This window comes from Drosophila sulfurigaster, chromosome 3 (genome assembly GCF_023558435.1).
Source record: "Drosophila sulfurigaster albostrigata strain 15112-1811.04 chromosome 3, ASM2355843v2, whole genome shotgun sequence".
NCBI classification, from domain to species: domain Eukaryota; kingdom Metazoa; phylum Arthropoda; class Insecta; order Diptera; family Drosophilidae; genus Drosophila; species Drosophila sulfurigaster.
This window is the reverse complement of record NC_084883.1, coordinates 44,496,833-44,518,762: the sequence shown is the minus strand read 5'-3', so window position 1 is coordinate 44,518,762 and position 21,930 is coordinate 44,496,833. Positions and strand designations below refer to the sequence as shown.

The window sequence follows — 21,930 nt, the reverse complement described above, 5'->3', positions numbered from 1 at the left end:
CAAACACACAGTGTTGCAATATGAATATGAATTTGTCTCTAGGACATTTTCGCAATTAATTGAATTATCGTCGTGAATGGCAAAGGCAGCCAAACGATTTGCTACTCGGACGATGTGCAATCAAATTGAGAGTTGTGAGTAGCCACCGAAGCGAAGACCAAACGCTCATTCGATCGTTCGATCGATCGTTCGATGGCTCGATCGATTGGCAGGTCGATGGTTGGTCTCAGTCTTGAGTATTGAGTCTTTCGTCTTGGGCTTGACTTGACTTATGCGCGGCACGTTTTATGGCTTTTTTGGCTGCAAAGAATATGAGTGGTGCATTTGCAGTGTGGCATTAGCATTGCAACAATCCACAAGGGTGTGGCAAACACACACACATGTCGATTGCGATTCACTTGCCACAACAGTGTTGCAGCTCGTGTTAAGGTTAAAGCAAACCCCGTCAAAGCTATTAAATTCAGTCAAGCTCCATTAGATGCGGCAAGCAGCGAAGTTGACGTCGCTGTAAGCGTCATTTACGCCTAATTAAACAAATTATTGCATGTTTATGCTGCAAGTGCCAGCAGCAGCAACGAAACACAACAATTGGTTGCGCATACGCCATGTGGCCCAGGAAATCTCACAATGAAATCTTAATTGTAAGACAATCGTCACTTTGGCTCGTTGTACTCAGCACACACACACACACACACACACACACACACACACACTCACACACACATTGTTTATAAATAGCGCAAAACGCAAACTCAAGCGCAAATCCGAACCGCATCGAAGCAACTGCCAACAACTGACAACAATGCAAAACAACAAAACAAACGGCTAACGAAAATATTAAGTTACAAACTTGGCTTACAAGTTCACGAGCCAACAACAAACAGCAGCAGCAGCAACAGCATGAATGGCAATCTTTTTCTCTCTTTTCTCGGTGCACACGCCGAAATCATAATGCTCTCTGGCAAATTAAATAAAATATGCAAACTATATAATTATATATTTTGAATAACTGAAGATTGGATTTATAATTTCAATATTCTTTGATCTATTAAAATCTTTTTTTATTTCTCATTTGCTAACAATATAAACTTACTAGATTTATTTATTTTATTTGAGAGTCTTGAATTTGCGTTGCCAAAGAAATATTATTTTTTATTTAAATATTCTTTGAATCACATTTTTTGGTATTTGTAGAATAAATTGTACAATTCACTTTTATATTTAATTTGTTAAAATTGACACTTTTCATAGACACTAAATCAGGAAATATGCAATTTGTTTTTTAATATTCAATTTACTCTCTTTCTCATGTAAATGTAAATTCATTTTAATTTCTTGAGAGTTCTGTAATTTCTTTTGCAATTGGTTTAGTTAACTTTCGAAGCAAAGCTTTAAGTTTTTATAATTTAAATATGCTTTGGAAATATTAATTTAAATGTTTAATTAAATTAATTTCAATATTAACTTTTATTTTATTATAAAATCAGCAACAATTCAAAGGTGTTCTTATATTTTTTTTTTACATCAATATTACTAATTAAATTGAAATATTTAAGAACAAGAAATTCATTATAATTTCATAATCTCATAACGCAAATTCGTTCGCCATTGCTTCAATAAAATTTCTAAACATAACTTTATATATTTGTGGTCTAATAGTTCTTTGGAATATATTGGTTTGACTCCCTATACAAACTATTTGTATAATTCATTTATATATTTTGTACGTTGACGTTTGATATTCAATTACAATTCAATTACAATTGATTTCACAATTCATTCTAATGTTTACTTTGCTAAAATTAAAACTTTCAGCATGTTTCGCAAAGGGCAAACTAGTTTTTATTTTTGATTTATTTATATATTGTTATTATTCACGTTTTGTTTTTTATTTATGTGGTACCCCGCAAGTATTCTAAGCATGTGCTCGATTGATTTATTAAATCTTAATCAATGAACTAATGAAGGGCCGCTGTCGTAAGTTATCCGATTACTAAACAAATTTCTAGCTAATCGCTTGTCTGACTGCCTTTTTTTTTTTAAATTATAAATATTTAACACTGCATTAAATGTTGAATTCCCCTTGAATGTGTTTCGCTTCTTTCATCGCATTTGGCAAGCTGCATGATCAACTTGAGATGCCCTCGACGAAGCCAAAGTTATTCGTACTCAAGAGAGAAGAGAGAAAAAGAGTGAGAGAGTGAGAGAGAAACAACAAAGCGAAGCGAGCGGCGCTGTGGGCGATTCGGCTGCCTGGAGATCGCTGATCTGTTTGCCGCTTGTCCTCGTCTTTGTCTCCCTAAGTTAACTGAGTGTGTTTGTGTGTGTGTGCTTCTCTGTGTGTGTGCCCCAAAAAGGCCAACTACAATGCAGGCTTTGGCCAACTAATTCGCCTGTCACGTGGCGTGGCCCGATGCCACACACACTGAACTGAAGTAACTGAAATGGGAGCAATCTGCGCAGCTAATTTTCAATGTGCATTGCATGTAGTTCAAGTTCGAGTTGGCGCTGTGTGAGCTGCGAGTTGCGAGTTGCGCAAGCTTTTTAGCCAGGCCAAAAAGGTAAAAGCCAACACTCACAATTCGTCTTAATGCCACAGACCTTTGACAGGCTCTCTCTCTCTATGTCTCTGTCTCTGGTACTCTAGCCTGGCCTTTAATCTCTGCCATTTGGATTTTCACGCTTGTCATTTGATATCTAATTTTATACACTTTTAATTTATGCATTTGTTTTTGCGCTTTGTTCAACAGCTAAGCAGCAACACAGCAAGTGCGAGAGATCTCTGCAAAATGTTGAACTTACATAAATGGCAGCTTGTTGGATTGCATTTCAATGCCGCAATTTGACAATGGGCGTAACACAGGGCACAAGAACTAAAGAAAGTACAAAACTCAGAGTCTGATTCACCTGCCACGTAGGTGTGATAAACGCGTGCTAAATATAGTCAAGACGATAGATCTCGAGACATAGATAATCTCTAATGTGATGCGGAAGTACATGTTTGGATGCGCCACAGCCCCGAAAAAAGAACTCAATAAGCTTCATAAGCTGAAGGACAAATAGCTAAGCTTGAATACCACGCAAAAAGAAGTCAAAGTAGAAGCAAGAATCGCACCCACCAAGTGACAGCAGCAGCAGCACAACCCAAAAAAAAAGACTTGGCTGACTAATCAGAATTTGAGATATTGTTCGCGAGAGAGAGACTTGATCTCTTTGGCATAAATGAAGTGAGGAAAACAATTTGCAGAGCCCACACAGCGTAGCTGAGAAACACGATAGCGACAGCAACAACGGCAACTGAAACCGCAAGTCAATGTCAGCACACTGGCGGCATCTATCGGCAAGCAGCTGTAGCTGTTGCTGTAGCTGTCACTGCGATTGTAGCTACAAAAGTTGGACAGCAAATCAAACAAATAACAAACACACATCTTTACCTGCGGCCAGTTGAACTTTTTGTGTTTTGACAATTCAAAGTTAAGGTCAACAAGGGATTTGAAATGCTGCAATGCGTGGGCTGCGGTGCATTGAACCTAGCTCCAAAAATGAAAAAAAATACTATCTGAGCCGCGCAGCATAATTAGCGTTCATTGTGCGCAATTGGCCCTGAAAGTCGTTTTGGTATTTTCGATTTATTTTGGCACTCGATATGTCATTAGCCATTCGGTTATAAAGTAGCATATACACCTGGTATCTCTCTCACATTCTGCATACATATGTGTGTTCGTAATTTGTTAGCTTGTTAGCTGTCATAAGAGTCGAACATATTTATGCACTTTACAAGAATCGCAAAACAAGTCTCCAGCTGTGTGCAGCAGTCGTATATGTATGTCTATAGCTTAGAGCTGCAACCTTTAAACCCAAATCCGTTTCGTATCTTAATAAAACAAAACTTTCGCTTTTCCGTTGTGTAAACGAGCGATGAAAATTGCCCATTAGCGCCTCATCTTTTATAGACTTACAGCAACGAACCTGTTCCACTTTTTGTCTTTTCGTTTCACACTTTGCCGCCAATTGCGCAAAACTCCAAAGTTCCCAAAAAATGTACAAAATTTGAAAATTCCCCCATACAAAATATTACTCGTTGCTTTTCACACGTTGCACGACTTTTGTTTTTTTTTCTGCGTTTGTCAATGGGTTCCAAGTGCAGCCCCCCAAAAAAAGTGCTAGACCATTCATAAATTCTCATCAAGCGAGGGATTCCCCTTCCTCATTTCATTTCTCTGATCTCTGTGGAGGAACCCGCGTTGACTGTCAAATGTCAACAAGCGCCACGCGGCGTTCTGAATGAGACCTAATGAAGAAGTCTCTTTTGGGATAAAAGGGACCAGCTCTAAAATGTATCTATTGAGTGGGACTTTGTTGCAATCCATAGCGATGACAATCTGACTGACGAAAGCGAATTTAATTTACCCCAAAAAGTTATTTCTTTCAACAGTTTGATAAATTGAACTGATGCTTAAATAGCTGACACTTGATATAAGCGATATTTATCTTTTCTTTATGAAGCTTGTATTATGCATGTGTATGTTGTTTAATCATTATTAATCGAATTTGGTTATTTTAATTCCCAAGTGTGAATTGAGAAATCTCATGGGAGAATAGAAGCGAGGGATCATAATGAGTTTATTTATTTTATTTAGTTTACATTGAGGAAAAAATATATTCAGACATATATAAATACATTCTTATTTATATTGTGTTGATTAGATTATACTCAAGTTAATTCTTATTAAACTAGTTTAGTAATGTATTTCTAGTATTAGTCAGCGATCACAATTCAAAAACTAGATCTTTATAAAAAGAAAACTTTATGAATGGAACACTTACTAATTATAGCAAATATTTTTTTAATAATGTCAGTAATATATTAGTCTTATTTTATAAAGATACCAAAGTTTATTATAGCATTATACTCGCATCTGCATTAAAGAAAAATGTATTACTTAATACCTAAAATACTGATTCAGAATTAAATCAAATTGATTGGGTTATATTCATTTCGTCACTATATAAATTATAATCTATATTTCAAGTAAACTTATATTATAAAAGACTAGTTATATATTTATAGTATTCAATAGAGATCACAACAGAATTTATAAACTAGATCTTTATCAAAAGAAAGCTTTATTACATAAACCCAACAATATACCTTAATTGATTAAGCATGCATAATGCAAGCATCGACTTTCTATCGAGATTAGTTCAATTTAAAACGATGTTTAGCTAACGGCTTTTCACAATCATTCACAAAAGGGCAGCACGTGCTCATCTCTAGCGCCCATATCTAAAGTACACACATAATATGAATGTTTGTACGAACTTTAGCTTGAATGACTAGTTGTTGTTAGCTCTTTGGCTTTTGTGGTTTAGCTGTTAGCTGTGTGTTATTGGTCATCCAAAGTCAACGTCAGATTTAGAGTCAGAGTCAGAGTCATAGTCGAGAGTCATCGTCATCAAAAATGCAAAGCCTACGCATGCTTTATTTTATTATTTCTGTTTCTGTTTCTGTTTTTTTTTTCTTCTCTCTTCATTTATTTTTATTTATTTCTCTCACTATTTTAAAGCCCGTGGGTTGCGTTTTATTTACTTATTTTTTGTGTAGTCTCAAATGTTCTTTGTTAACCACAGCACAACCAGAAAACATTTTAAATTATGTACTTTTTATGTGCATATTTGTGTTTTTTCGGTGATTTGTTGAAGAGACGCCTACGTTGCAAGAGTTGGACAAGTGCTCATCAGGTTGACCAGCTGTTAATTGAGGCATTAATCGTTGTTTTTACCTTAATGGGCGTGTTGTGGCCACGCCCTAATTACTCAATTTTTGCAAAAGCGCAGCTTGACCTTCGTTTTGTGGCTGCACTTCAACTTGACATGTGGCCGAAAGCGTTTAACTTCAGCCGAAAGCTGAACTGAGTGCAAGTGGCATTATCCTCAAAAAAAAACAATAAAAATTGAGATCAAGTGCATGTAAGAGGGAGAAGGAATGAACAGAGACAGAAAGAGAGAGAGAGGAAGCGTTGTCTACACGTTGCATGAATGAGTCGGGCAATGCAAGTTGCATTGAGATTGAGATGGAGATTGAGAATGGCAATCGCATAAAGTATATAAAGGCAATAAAATGTATCCCAATTTCAAGTACGCGACATCTCGAATTGGTTTTTTGTATTTTTAGCGCATATTCGAAACATATCAAAACGAACAACGTACAGCAACAACAACAGCAACAACATCGACAACGACAACAATCGATACTGCCACATGGAGCTGTAAAGATGTTTTTACCGATTTTAGAAGTCATAAGGTCAATGCTGAGTGCGCCAAGCGTCGAGATCGTGTTTTGATTGGGATTCGTTGTTGTTGTGTTGTGTCTCAAAGTTGTTGCTGTTGTTGCTGGCGTCGTCTGTTGTCAAGTGTTATGACTCGTCCATCAGTTCGCAGTTAGTTGAAAACTGCAGCAAGCAACACAAAGCCGCTTCTCTGTGCTTTTTTTCCCAGACAGCATCAGAGTTTGATGTTGTTTGTTGTTGTTGATAAGACGAGCATCAACAACAACTCAACTCAACAGTGAAATGAAAATGAAGTTGCATAGCTCTCGATTAAACAAGAATAAATAAATGGGACGTTCTCATGGTCTCGACGAACACAAAATACGCTTTCAACTCTGCCAAGGGCAAACAATCATCCGTTTTGTAACTGAAGCATCCAAAATCTAATTCAAATTTCGAGCATATTAAATAAACCTTAGCTGGAAAATTCTTATTGTTTCTACTTCCCCAAAATGGGAAGCTATTAACTTGGCTATATTTGGTTTTAGTTCTTGTTAACATCAAAGAGAATGAGGTTGATAATAAAGCTGAAAACTATTTGAAAATAGTTCAAATATAACAAGTTTATTTTACTTCATTATTTGTTACTAATCTTTTTATGTAGGAAAACTTAATTTATTTTATTGTATGAACAATTATAGAATTAAGCATTAAGATAATTTGCTAAACTTTTTAAACACTTTAAGAGTATTTTTTCGCATTGAAATGAAAACAATATATTTTTAATGTGCAACTGATTGCAGAATTGCATAAAAATAATTTGCTGAACCTTACAATATTTTAAGAGTATTTTTTGCATTGAAATCTGAAGAGCAGCAGCAGCATCTGTCATAAAGAACTCATAAGCATCATAAATAATAAGGCCAAATGTGTAGAATATTCGCCTTAAAGTTTAATTGAATATGTGTTGAGCTATTATTAAAGTTGAAGATAAATATTTAAATAATTGCAATGTGCTAATAAAAAGCTCAACGATGAAGCTGCACGTTTGCGTTGAGGGTGCGAGATTTTCCATTATGTTATTTCAATGAAATAAATTGATGTAATGGTAATATCAACAATGTTGTGTTTATCGCATTTATCGGTTATCGGTTAAGTACAAACACTTTGGTCAATGGCCATTTATTTAATTTTCTATTCACATTTGTATTTTTGTTGTTGGACAAATCAAAATGCAAATTCGTTACGGCTGCCGACTGTCGACTGCAGCTCGTAAAAAATATTCAATAAAAAAGATTATGAAAATTGTGCAGTCACAAAGCAATGGCAACAAAGCCAAAGCCAAACACCAACACCTTTTTTAACGGTGGCCAAAAGCAGTTAGAGACAACAAAAATAACACTTGGGACACACCCGTTGAAAATGCATAGAGAGATAGAGAGAGAGAGACGGCAACATTTTTTGAAGAGGCTGCAGCTTCATTTGCTACAATTTGTTACAGGTGGCACGCAACTCGAAATAACAACAACATCGGTAGCGACCTTGCCACAGTTCTGCTGGCGTCGCTGCTCTGCTTGCTTATTAGATATTTAATATGAAACTGTTTAGCATTTTTCATGTTTACATTTCAGATCTTGTCTTGTCTCGCGATCTTGTCCACTGTCAAGTGTCCTACGTGGCGTATGCTTGATTTGTGAACAAGCCCACAAAATAAATAAAATATCGAAATATTTAAAGCATTTCCAATGCACTTTGCACAACATTTAATCACATTAAGCAGCTGGCTGAACGGCCTGTGAATTTGTTAAACACCAAAAAAAAAGAGGCCCAAAAAAAGCATAATTTATACAACATTCATTATTAAAATGTCGCATAGACATTGAAAGCGACACAACAGCAACACGAGACAACGAGACAGCAAGACATCGAGACACAGACAGACAGAAATGTTCGTTGAGCATTGAAAAGTTTTGAAATTCGTGAATTATTACTTGCACTTTAACTTGGCTTCGAGCGAGGCGATGACGATGAAAATATATTTTACAATCTCAGCGGCTGGCAAAATTCATGTGTATAGTGCTCTCTGTGTGTGTGTCTTTGTGTGTGTTCGGTTGACATTTTATAGACGGGCGACGGCGACACCAAGTCGCCACCTGTCGTCTGTGTTGAGCACCCAACAGCGAGAGGGGGAGGGGAGGGGAGCTGAGCAGCGGGTGGGGAGTAGAGGACAACGACAATATGACAAAGCCATTTGCGCCTGTCAACGCCCCGCAATTGTCTTCGAGCCAAGACAAATGAGCCGAGGCTAAAAACTTCAAATAAAATAACAAGTCAAAATCTCACACAGAAGAAAAATGTGAGAGGGAAAAAGTAAACCAAAAACCAAAAAACTTCGAACCGCAAACAAGCCAAATACAGTCAAAGAACTCCCGACAAAAGACATGAGATCTTTGCACCTTTTGACAGAAATTCTAATTAGCCTCTTTCGTCCAGAACACTGACTGCAACGAGTTCATTAACATTTTCCTTTGCCAACCGAGTGTGTTTAAAATGTTCCCAGGGTATTTCCGTTTTGAGGTTTTGTGCTGCCAACTCTGTTTACAATTCAATTAATTTCGCATTTTTCTGTTTTCAACATTTTTCAACTGCTTTGCATAAAAACTAAAAAAAAATTGTCAATAAATGGCGCTGCAATCATCGTTTTAACCCATTCGATATATACATATATTCGTACTAATGGAACCAGTTTGTGCCCCGATAAGCATTTAATTTATCGGTCTATCAGTCGCCACGAGTCTATAGCCTAGCTTATAAACACTCTGCGCCAGATCAGCGGCTACTACTCCGAAGTCTGTAGTGCGGGTGGTGTGCCTAATTGATTGAAACACAAATTTAAGCAGCAGGTTCGCAACACTAAACAACACAAAAATTAAAAGCTATTGAAGGCCTACAATATCGATTTGTCTATAAGCTCTAAAATCACGATTTACGATTTATATATTCAAATAAAGAAGAATCAAAATTGACCAAATTTTAATTATTTGAATTTCTTAATTTAAATATAAATACAATTAAAGTAAAATACATTTTTGATTTATTCTTATTTCTCAATTTAAATTGAATCAAAATAAATTGAATTTATTCATTTTTCTTAATTTAAATAGCATCAAACTTGACTAAATTATATATTAGTCACAATATGAGCTCTAAATTTTCTTTATTTTGATACGCTTTAAATATAATAGTAATAAAATAATGGAGAATCACAACGGAACCAATTTAAATTATTTTAATTTGTCTATTTAATTATAAATATAATCAAAGTAAAAAATGTTCTGATTTCGCATTTGTCACTTTACATATAATCAAAATAAATTCAATTTATTAATTTTTCTTAATTTAAATAGAATCAAAATTGAGTATAATAATTTTTTTTTTTTGAGTTCGTAATTTAAATAAAGTAAAATAAAACAAGTAAGAAAGTTAAAGTCGAGGGAGATTTTCAATAGAACCATTTTCCACAAATAAGCCACAAATTTATATATGTATGTATATATGTATTATTATTATAATATACCGAAGCCTACTATATATTTGGTATATTCTGCTAGTTGTATAAGTTTTCTGCAGTCACAAAGTTATAATACGTTTCTCATTTATATTATTATTTACAATCCTTTATAACCCAAAATAAAGTTTAAGTTTAGTTTATTTATTCAATCATCTTACTCAATAAATAAATCTTTATCTCTTCTTAGAAGTATTTTAGATCGTTTCTTACTTTTAGTTAATAAATAAACTAATTGAAAGTTAATTTGTGATAATTGATTTTTATGATATTATTTTTTGTCAATGAATTTGTTTTTATATTCCTAAATTTAGTCATAATTTTAACAATACTTGCAAAATAAATATGCTAAATGATTAGCAATAATTATTTAGGTTTTTTTTGTTTAATTTACTTTTATTTATTGAAAAAGTGATAAAATCTTAGAATTAACATTAATTGACAGTTCTTTTAGAGATGAGTGTGAGTAAACATGTCAGTTAATGAGAATTCGTTTCATTAATTCTTTAAATGAAGCAATAATCACTGCATTAAATCTATCCAAAGATAATCTCATTCTCTTTATGCCAACTCAATTATGCAGCAGAGTGTAATATGCCATTTTTGAATTCATTAGAATTTCAATAGGAGAGAGAGACAGGCAAAATGAATATGACACAAATTGCAAATATTTCAAGACATTTTCGATTTGATTGAGAACTTGTTTTCCGATTTGATCTTTAGGGTACACAATCCAATAATATAATATCGCATTGTTAGCCAGCGGATTATATCGGAAGTGTGCGAGGCACTTTATCCGGGCATATCTAAAGGATGTCATGTTCTACGAGCTGTCCATTTATTTTATGGCATTTTATGTGATTTCATTAGCGACGCCGTCAACTAGCTCCAACAATAACAATCTATATAAATAGTTGTTTGTGTGTATATAAAGTATAAAGCAAAAAAATATCAACATGAACATTTAGCGCACACACAAATTATAATTTCAAATAACGCAAAGTGCCACTTGAGATCAGAGCTCTTAACAAAAATGTTAAACATTTTATCGGCCTTTTTGTTGTCGTTGTCTTTATTATTGTTGTTGTTGTTTCTTACATAGTTTTTTAATGAAAAATTTTCGTTGTTTAATATGCGAGAACTTAAATGGCAGAGAGACTTTGTCGGCAGATTTGTGCACTTTTGCGATTTGGCGACTAATCGAGCTGCCTGTTTAAAGTGTAAACAAATTAACAAGATCATTTAATATAATTGAGATGCCGATCTCTTGGAGGCGGGGCAACTAAAGCGACTAAACAGATTGAAAACTCAGCCGCCGACTTTGATCTTAAGCCCGAGTTCGTGTCTCGTTCTTTCGCTTCGCTTCACGTTTGCATTTTGACCGTCAAAATGTTGCAGTTGAGAAATCAAAGGCAATTGGTTTTGTTTTTTCTTTTCTTTTTTTCTGTGTGCGCCTGCAGCCCAGAAGTCAAGATCGTAAATTAATTAAAAGCGCTGCATGCGCCGCATATAAAATAGACAAAAATATGGAGCAGCGACTGACAAAGTCCGCGGGGCCAACAACGATTGACGTCGGGTCTTGATGGGTGGGGGTGGGGTAAATCCTCGTGATCGCCGCGTCATTTGGGTGCACCCTTTAAGTGTCTAATGCAATCAACGCGATTTTCATGGGCAACGCTTTTCATCTGGTTCTCTTCTCTTCTCTTACAGATTCAGCGCACGAGGGGCGTTTCGGCATGACGGAAACTGTTTAGTTATTCAATGCGGCAATCAAGTCCAAGTCCAATTCCAACTCCAAGAACTGAGAACCTTTGCAACGAGCCGCTGCTGAAATCGATCGATCCAATTGCGTCCCGACGAGCGGCGTGACAAACTGCGAGCATAGCTCGTCACCCTCCCCCCCACACTCACATTCAACACTCCCACCGATCACCGATCAACCCAAACATACAAACATGGACTCACGCATCGGTCTGGATTATATAGTCGAGAATCGTGACTACATTGCCAAGTTGGGCACTGCCCTATACACGCAGAATGCGACGGTCAAGAAGCAGGTCTTCGAGCTGCTGTCAGCGCTCTGCGCCTACAGCCCCGATGGCTATGCCCGGGCCATCGAAACCCTCGACTTTTACAAGGTAATCATCATGCTTACTATATAGTATTGTGTCTATTCTTATGCCACAACTCATTTTATCGCCTCTTTGGCTCGTCTAGAATCTCAAGAAGGAACGATATCGTTTTAAAATTGTCATAAATGAGCTGGAACAGTCGAGTGCCGCCACAGTGCCGCCATTGGACTATCAAGCCACGCTCCTGGCCTTCATCAACTGTGTCATCATCTCGGAGCCAAAGCTACAGGAACGCATCCGCATACGCAACGAGTTTATTGGTGAGTCTCACTGCTTAAATAAGTCATAAAGTGCAAAGTGTACATTGACTGTACATTGCTTGCAAACTATCGAGGTTTCAATGGTGAAATTTGGCATGTAAATTCTTAAGGCAGCTTCATATACAAGATTAAGTTTTAGTACTATAGTTAAGAATATTTGAGAAGTGAAGTAAGAAAATAAAGACAAACGTTGCCTGCAAAATATTCTGGATTGGGTTAATGACATTTGCCATGTAATCTATCGATCTTTAAGCAATTTTGAAGATTGACTGGTATCGATATATTAATAGTTATAGTTATAATTATTTTTAGTTATACTCACAATAAAATTAGGAAAATATAAACGAACATAGCTTGCAAACTTTCCAATTTAGGATCATGCAGTTTGGCGTAAACATAGAAAATATTATTTCCTGAATAGTTTTAAATATAATATAATCAAGTGTAGTTCTAAATATAATCAGAATGAAAGTAAGATAATAAAGACAGAAAGCTTGACAAATATCAAAGTTTATACCACACAATTTGATGGACATTTATGTCTTGATCATATTAGAGCATGCTAGTCCTTAAACTTGTACTAACTTGCTATAAACATCAATTCTATAATGAAGTATTTTAATGTGTACCAGCTTAACAATTCAGAATGTTTGACAGTGCATTATTTACCAATTCTTAATTGCAAATTAATGTAATTATAAAAATATTAATTTCAATGCTTTCTAAGAATTCTCAATATTAAGATATTAAGATCAATATTAAAATAACTTGGTTCATCGAAAGTTTTCTTTTTAGCTAAACATGAAATCCATTTTTTATACATGCTCATTCTCACTTTCTATCTGCACTCGTCATATGTGCTACTTAAATAATTTCAAGTTTAAACCACAAATTTAACTGCCCCAAATTTTAAATTCCCAACACTATTATTACCCAAAACTATCCATAACTCAGAAGCAATACAAGTTAGCATTGGCAAATTTGTGTAGATAATTCTATTCATTATAACCTCTTTAGTTTAGTTCCAGCACATCGATAACTATCAATTCATAACTCGGAAACTATTAGAGCTACGCTCATTAAATTTGGACTACGACCTTGTTTAGCCAATATTGATGTATTCACACAATTGCAAGTATTTCCCAATTGTGGCAGTGACAAATCAACACACTACTCTATATGTTTTATATTCTTCCATATTGCGTTCTTTAATTGTTTACATTTTGGTTTGGTTTCTGTTTCTGTTTTGCTTGCTGACAACGCTGATAACCAAACAGAAACCGTAACGATAAACACATTAGTTCCAACCGCAAAAGTCATCAGCCGACCTCCTATTCCCCCATTCATCTCCCTCCCCCTCCACCAACCGGTCTTCGTCTCTGTCGCCTCTTGTCTTGTCTTCCCTATGTCATTGCCTTTTGGCTTTGCTATTGGCCGAGTCAACTGTTTGGCTGTCTTCGATTTCATTGATTTGATTGATGTGCCCGCTGATCCGCTGACGGCGCCGTTGATCGTCGCCTGCCCTTGACCATATACTTTTATACTTTATACTCATTCGAATACGAGTATATATAGCATATGCCATATATATGCCCAAAATATACAAAACGAAAAGAAAAAAAAAGCGGAGTTGGTTAACTGCATGTCACAGCCACGCCAGCGACCCTCGGGGCCTCTGGGGGTCGTGGATAATGATAGATTCAACATCGGGTTTGCCAGACAACAATAGCAACATCAACTGAAAACAACGACAACAAATCGCCACAAATCGCCTTTTGCCTCTTGACGCAATCCAATTGAGTAACCTTAGCACGTGTCAACGATTAGAGGTGCGTCTTCAAAGCGTTTTCGAAGCGTTTTCGTTTGAACTGCAATACTATATAAGATAATGACGCGATACTCATAAATCGAACTAGAATGAAAAAATCAATTTAACCGTGACAACAAGACAAACGTGACTTGAGAGCTAGGCATTTAGGGAAATTTTGAAAATATCTTAAAGGAAAGTCAATTTCTTTTACTTATACATATGATATCATATGTTGTCCTATCTTTTTCTTTAGCTATTTCATAATTGCGTTATCTTCTCTCATTGTTCCTAATTTAAATTGGATTCTGAGAACTTGCTCAATTGAAAAGAGCTTAAAAATTTATTGCTTTTGCTGTAGTTTTATATATTTGAATTCTTTAGCTGCTTGGCAAACTTTTCGGCTTATTCATAATTTAATTTGACATCTTCAAACTCTCCCACTAGACAATATAAGGAGAGTTAATGACTGACTTTTACTTATAGATAACAATAACTTTTTCATACAGCAATATCTTAAAGAAAAGTTTAGTACATTTGCTTGTAGATATCTTTTCATAATATATATTTCTTAAACTGCCTCAATCTGATGTAGTCTCATATGTGTTACCTATTTATCTCTGCTTATTCATCTTTTGATTAAACGTTTCAAAACTTTATCAAGGGAAACTTCTGCCTTTAGCTATCTATTTATCTATTTTTTTATTTTCTGCTCTGGTTATTCATAACACCAACATTACCAAGATCTTTAAATAAGTTATTGCTGTTCCTGATCGATATTTGTTCAATCCTTTTAACTTATTAATTGAAAATATCGTAAAGATAAGTTTATTCCTTTGGCCATTAATTTCTGCTTCTTTAGATGCCTTAAAATTTGACAATCTTCGCTGCTTATTCATAAACTGAAATCGTTTGCTTATCTCTTCAAATAAATTTCTTTAATGACACTCTTCGCAGCTTATTCATCATTTAATTTGACTTCTCAGCACATTCACAATTGCTCATCTAATTCTGAATCATCTGCATAAATCACGCGTTTAATTTTGAAATATGTTCACGCACTTTTACGAGCACGCATTTGAAACAACTTTGTCATAAAATTAATTATACTTTTTCTCACAGAATCGTGACGTTTCCTCATCTAACACGTGGGCTGAAAAGTCCCGGGCCTTACACATAGATTGTGCTAGTTTTATTGCAGTCACCTTTTTTTCAGTTAATACAATCCTTCAGAAGACAGCTGCTAAAATTTCATGATATTCTATTCATTAGTTTGTAAGTTATTGAGCCAAAAGTGACACTACTTTTTCTATTTTCGCAACAATGGATTAAATGCAATTTTGTCTTCTAATCTTACAATGCTTCTTGAATATAAAAAATACCGTTCAAGCAAAGCTTTGGCTTGAAAAGTGTTATGGGGACTCCTCTCTATCAGAAACAACAATTAAACGTTGGTTTGCTGACATTAAACGTGGTCGTAGAGACACCGATGATGCAGAACCCAGTGGACGTCCAAATGGGGAGGTCACACCAGAAAATATAAAAAAAATCCACAAAATCGTTTTGAATGATCGAAAATTAAATTTGAGTCAGTTAGCTAACATCGTAAAGATATCAAAAAAACATGTTGGCTTAATATTGCATGAGCATTTGACTATAAGAAAATCTCTTCAAAATGGCTGCCGCGTTTGCTCACTTTTGACCAACAACAAGAATGTGTTCATGATTCAATGACAGTGACAAAACTACTTGAATTTAACTTCGAATTGCTCCCACATCCACTAATTTGCCAGATTAGGCTCCCAGCGACTTCTGGAGATCAGCAGTCCTGGAAAAATGCTCGCCGATAAAAAATTTCGCACGATTGAAGAGATTATCACTGAAATTGAAGCCTATTTTGAGGCAAAAAATAAATCGTTCTAAAAAATTTATATTGAAATGTTATAGCGGCTCTGGAATGATTGCGATGCTCTTGATAAAGATAAAGTTGATGAGTAACGCCAATTTTGATCCAAAAAAAGCAAGTTTTCTTTGTCAGGCCCGGGACTTTTCAGCCCATGTGTTAGTTTTCGTTTTGGTTAAAGGCTTTCCATTGTGCGTGCAAGAACAGCAAGAACAGCAAAAGCAACAAATTGTTATTTAATTTCATGCTGACGAGAGTCGTACTTAAGTGCGCTGTTATATCAACAACATAGACACGTAGTTAAAATGCAATAAGTCGCATTTCCCTCAGACTTTTGTTGACAAACAAGGGGCGCATTCACATCCTGTCCCTGACATCTGTGGCAACTCCCTCAGCTCAGCCCCTGTCGCTGCCCTGAGCAAAGTTCATGAACTGCAACTCCATCCCTCAACTGCATTGCTATCTCCCATCTCCATCTCCATCTCTCAATCCCATCTCGAGCCCCAAGTCGTCTTCGTCGTCGTCGCTGATGTCTGACTTTGATTGAGCGCAGTTGCACATGCGTCAACAGCGCAGTCGCAACTTGCAACTCGCTGTTGCTATTGCTGTTGAATGATGGCTGCACTTGCCAACAACAGCAGCAACAACAAAAACTCTCAACTCTCTGGGAGTTTTTATTGTTCTTAATTAAAATAAATTGAGCTGCGCTTTTTCAGCATTACAAGAAAATAATAATAAAGGCAGCTGGCGACAAAAATCGAACAAAATCTCAACCAAAAACAACTAAGAAAACTACAGTCGAGTGTGCTCGACTATGATATACCCGTTACCACTTGTGAATAAAAGCAAAACAGTGCGGTATTATTCATAAAATATTCCAAAATAATATACCACAAAAAAAAACTAATAATATAATATTATATAACCTTTGGTATAAGTAATTAATATACCGCAAAATACTAAATATAACATTTTGTATATTTGTAGTATATTATTTGGAATATATTAAAATTCAAACTATACCGTAGATTGCAAAATATACCAAGTTGTCAGCCAAAGATTTTTTTTATTCAAAAGTATTTCTTAAATAACTTCTACAATTTGTATCTGATCGTATCTAAATTCAGGAAATTCAGGAATCATAAAGAATATTAATTATAATAAGTACCAAAAATCGCGAATCTAGCATCAAGACAACGCTTGTTATTTGATTTTTGTCAATTTGCAAGGCACAAGTATGATAGACGCGGCAAAAATTTAAAATATAATTTGATCCGCCTGAAAACATTACAATTGCTATATTTATATTTATTAAAAGTCTCTCAGATCTAGGTGCTCATACAGGCGGACGGACAGACAGACAGACGGACATGGATATATCGTCTCGATATCTGTTGATCCTGATTAAGAATATATATACTTTTTGGAGTCAAAGATCCCTTCTTTTGCCTGTTAGATACATTTCTTGCAGTCACAAAGTCATAATACCCTTCTACCCTATGGGTATCGGGTATATGTAAGTCACGCACTTCACAGCCACAATCTACCTCCACAGAGAGAGAGAGAGAGGGGGGGAAAGAGGAAAACGTTTCACACATGCAGTTTCCATATCGACTTTTAACATTCCTCAGCGACACTTTTGACAGGCAACTGGGCCGCATTTCGTTTGGCAATGAGATGATGTATACGGTTTCAAGGCTATTGGCTCCACGCCCCTTCCTCTACCTCACCAACTCCCCTTCCCCCCCTCGGTTGTGCTCTTTTGTGACTTTCCAGAAACGCCCCTCGAAGGAAAAAACATGTTCAATATATTTGCATATTATTCAATTCAATTCAAAGTCAGAGTCAGAGTTCTCTGAAATCTGCTAATGCCACTTAAGTGCCCAATTATCGGATCAGTTGAGAGAACTCGCAACTCGAAGTTCTTTGAATCTGCATTGGAATTGTCAGGGGAGTCAGTGAGTCGGCAATATATATATATAGATAGCATAGAGTATAGCCATCATATCTGTTGTATGTCATCTGTCAAGTCCATCGCTGCCGGCTGTGCGGCGATTTTTTTCTCTCTCTGATTTATGCCCCATGATTTTCCACTTTGTGGCACGCTAAGTTTTTCTGTTGCGCGATCGCGCCATAAATTTATTTGCTTAACAATTTTCTCATTTAGTTTTTTTTTTTGTTTTTCGCTTGCCTGGCAAATTTCAATTTCAATTGATTTATAAAGCGTCAACAGATTTACAATATCGAGCAAAAAACAACAACAAAATGTACATAAAAAAAAATATTTAAATCGAATTGGATTTTTTTCCCCGCTGAATTCAATTTGAATGTCGCGCTTCTCTCGCTCGCTCTTTTGTTGCCTGTTATTAAACAATTAACTGTTGATTTTGGGCGGGGCTCAGATGCAAATTTGCCAAACTCCTTGCGGCCTGTAGGGCATTGACAAAGTTGCGAGTGACTTTTATGTAAGATCGGGTTCTCAGTTCTCGCAATTCTACATAGTTAAAGACCTCGACTTCCGAAACTCAAAACAATGCCTCGAACAAAAGAAACGTTCACACACACACACACACACAGAGACACTTGTCTGACTCACAAACACACATTTTAATTGTGCGCCTTTTATGGTTTTCAATTTCAAATAAATGAAATGACAACGAAACAGAGTCGTAAAATAAAATTATGAACGTCAAGGCGCCAAATAAGGCACATGCTACAAGGAAACCTAACGAGAGAAGGAGGGGAAAGTGTGTAAAGGGGGAAGGGGAACACACAGAAGCTACTGCAACGACTTTCACAAGTATATTTTGTAATTAATTTTTTTATTATTTACTTACAATCATTTGCTTCTTAGTGCGCAAATAAAAGCAGAAGGCGATAAAATTGATCAAGAAATACAAAAAAAAAAAGTTACTTAAAACAAGCTTGACCGGAAGCTACTTGGGCCACAACATTGGGCGGTCTCTCCAATATCCAACATCCAATCTCCAGTCCACAGACCCCAATCCATATCCAGTCTCTGTACTCGAGAGTATGGTGGGAGTTGGGCAGTGGCGCAACTTAAGCTTATACGATATGAAAAGATCTTTATAAGCCAACCACACACACACACACACACACTTGCCAAAGATTATAAAAGCAAAGATTGAGAAAACAACTTTCTCGATTGTGAAAACATTGATTCCAATATTGACATCAAAATACTATATTGAAATAAATAATTATTAAATCATTCCATTTTAGGGGCAACTGTAATTATGGGTGTTAAATTGACACCCAATTGTACTCGATAATTGTTATATAAGAGACTCACTTTTCTGGTTTCAATTGATTTAGTGCTTCCTTTATTTATTGTGCACACAATTTATTTAAAATTATTCGCCATAAACACACTAAGTAGATTCTGAAACAAGAGAAGTCCATTATGCTCGGCATATATTGAATATCAAATGGGTTCGAAAGCTCGTTAGTTAAATTAAACCATAGTCAAATTTATGATATGATACCTGCTATAAATCTGTCATGTACTAAAGAGTCGTGTTACGCATAAAATATGCAAGTTTAGTTGTTGACAAAAAAAAAAAAAAAAAAACAGACCAATAAAAGTTGTAAACGAATCGGTTTATGCAGTTGTTGTTAGCTCTATAAAATGCAAATGTCGATTTCACTTACTTTATTGTTGACTGCTTTGAATCATTCAATATAGACACAAATAATAAAGTAAATGTTGTTTCTACATTTAAAATTTTTAAAATAATTATAAAAGAAAAAACAATAAAAAATATAAGAATGTAATTTTTCCAAGAAAAAATTTTAATAATCAATAAAAAATACTAATAATAAAATTATAATTAAAGTTATTCGAAATATACGAATTTACTCAAGTATTTTATTCATTTTATTTTGATTCGACTAAACACAGAAACTCGATTGGTTTTTAATTAGAAAATCAAAATATATTAGCCATGCATTTACTTAACGAGGACTAAAAACAGAAATAATTAAAAAAAAACATCGTTTGGTGTTTCATTAGGAAATAAAATACATGTTCAGTTATTTATTTAATGAACGAGAAATAAAAACAGAAACTGTAATTTACATAATAAGTCGTTTGGGCTTTAATTGAAAAATATAGTTGAATATGAGAAATTACAAATAAATACAATTTTATGTTTCGATAAATTAAAATGTAATATTTGAAACAAACATCAAATAAATGTTATATGTCTTAAAAAGTTGTTAGTTGCTTGCCAATGTCTAATAAAAAGCAATTGTAGTCAAAAAAAAAACTGAATTGATTATTCATAAGAAAATGAAATTGAATTATAGTTTTAAAATTCACAGGAATAAATATTAAATAAAATAAATATTATTTCAAGTTTAAATGTGGACCTTAAAAAATATATATTCTTCGAAATGTAAATGTTTTCGAGTTATAGATAAAAATACACATAAACTTCAAAATGAATTTCACCATTTTGTAGAGCATTAGCTAGTCGAACGATCTTTGGCATTGAAATGTTTGTTATGGAGCACTAGAGCAGTTTAAGGCATTTGTAATTTGACACTATTGTAATATATTCGATTTGCATTTATATTTCAAACACACTCGCAACTAATACTATTTGTTATTCATTCGATGTTTTTTCTCTTTGCAGGCCTCAAAGTGCTGCCGCTGCTGAACAATCTAAGGTGAGTCTAAGGCTTACAATAAAACTGTTGGAGAAGTGGGCGAGGAGAGGGGGAGGTGGAGGTGGCAGATGGGCAATTGTAAGACAAAGATATTGCTAGGGCACCCACACTTCGATAACTCAGACACTCATACTTATAAAGTAGATTCATGTTAAATCAAGACAAAAACAAAATTATGCAATGTTTGCGAAGTGAAACCCTGAAAAAACACTCCCACAACGCGTATAACAACATGGTCCAAATGAATATCACAAACAGTTTAAGTAGCGATTTTTAGTGGTATTTTCGATGTGAATACACCCAACCGATTCGCTATTCGAATAAGTATTCACGATGGCGAAATCGTTGAATTTGCATTTTTGCAGTCAATTTGTTCGGCAATCAACTAGACAAGATCAAGGTCCATTGTGGCATCGCAGAATTTCACATGGGCACGCGTATCAGTCCCTCCCCCCACCACCCCTCTAAAAACCTTCTCCCCTCCACACCCCGTGGCTGTCATTAACGGTCACTCAATTGGCGTTGGCCAAGTTCGACGATTTTGTACGCTTGTCAAACATCCATCAAAAACGGCAACGATCCAAAAAGACAAACACAAAAAAGTTTTCTTTACTTTTTTCTTCGTCGCTGTTTTATGCAAATAATTTGCGCCGGTTTTGTTTTTGGCTGGTTTGTTTTGTGTCTGTCAAGCAATTAATTCAATATTTAATTAGTCAACAATAAATCAATTAGTTAGCTACCTCCCTGCTTCCAACTCCCTTCCCCTCCCTTCCCCCTTCTGGTAAACTGGTTTATTAATGGGGGCCTCGGCCGCAAGTTGACAACAAATTTGTCGCTTTGCGCAAAACTAATACAAATTCAATTAAATTTTTGTCCAAATAGTTCTAGCCCAAAAAATGATCAACAATCCGAAACCCCTCAGCCTTCCCCTCTGCCCCCCTCTCTGGCAGCTTCTTCTCCACGCTCGTCATAGAAATCTTCGCCTAATTGATTGTTTCATGCCATTTGTCTTGCGGCTCTGTTTTGTGTGTCTTTTTTTGTGTCTGGGGCCAAGTGATGGACCCCCATCCATTTTGTCATCTGGCAGCTACCACGCCTCCTTCCAACAGTTACCCCGCCGCCTCCCATTGTTATGAAAATTTGTTTAAATTAAATGCGTAGTTTCTCGCGCTTTTGAATTTATTTCAAATATTTTTCGAAATCACAAATCGCTTTAAACGTTTTCATTCAGCCGAACAGCGCTTTGATTTCAGCGCTTTGTACCCCTCAGGGGGTTATTCTTAGACAAATGAAGAGGGG

General features: G+C 35.5%; 1 protein-coding gene across 3 annotated transcripts in view; it reads left to right on the top strand.

Moving 5' to 3' along the window:
- LOC133840430 (formin-J) overlaps window positions 1-21,930 on the top strand; it is a 45,432-nt gene that overhangs the window by 12,711 nt on the left and 10,791 nt on the right. For 2 of the 3 annotated variants that reach the window (XM_062272245.1, XM_062272243.1), the window contains exons 2-4: window positions 11,548-11,975; window positions 12,055-12,229; window positions 20,598-20,631. In XM_062272245.1, coding sequence (XP_062128229.1) covers window positions 11,793-11,975; window positions 12,055-12,229; window positions 20,598-20,631 — 392 coding nt within the window. In that variant the 5' untranslated portion in view covers window positions 11,548-11,792. The remainder of the gene's footprint in view (window positions 1-11,547; window positions 11,976-12,054; window positions 12,230-20,597; window positions 20,632-21,930) is intronic. The other variant, XM_062272244.1, reaches the window with a different exon arrangement.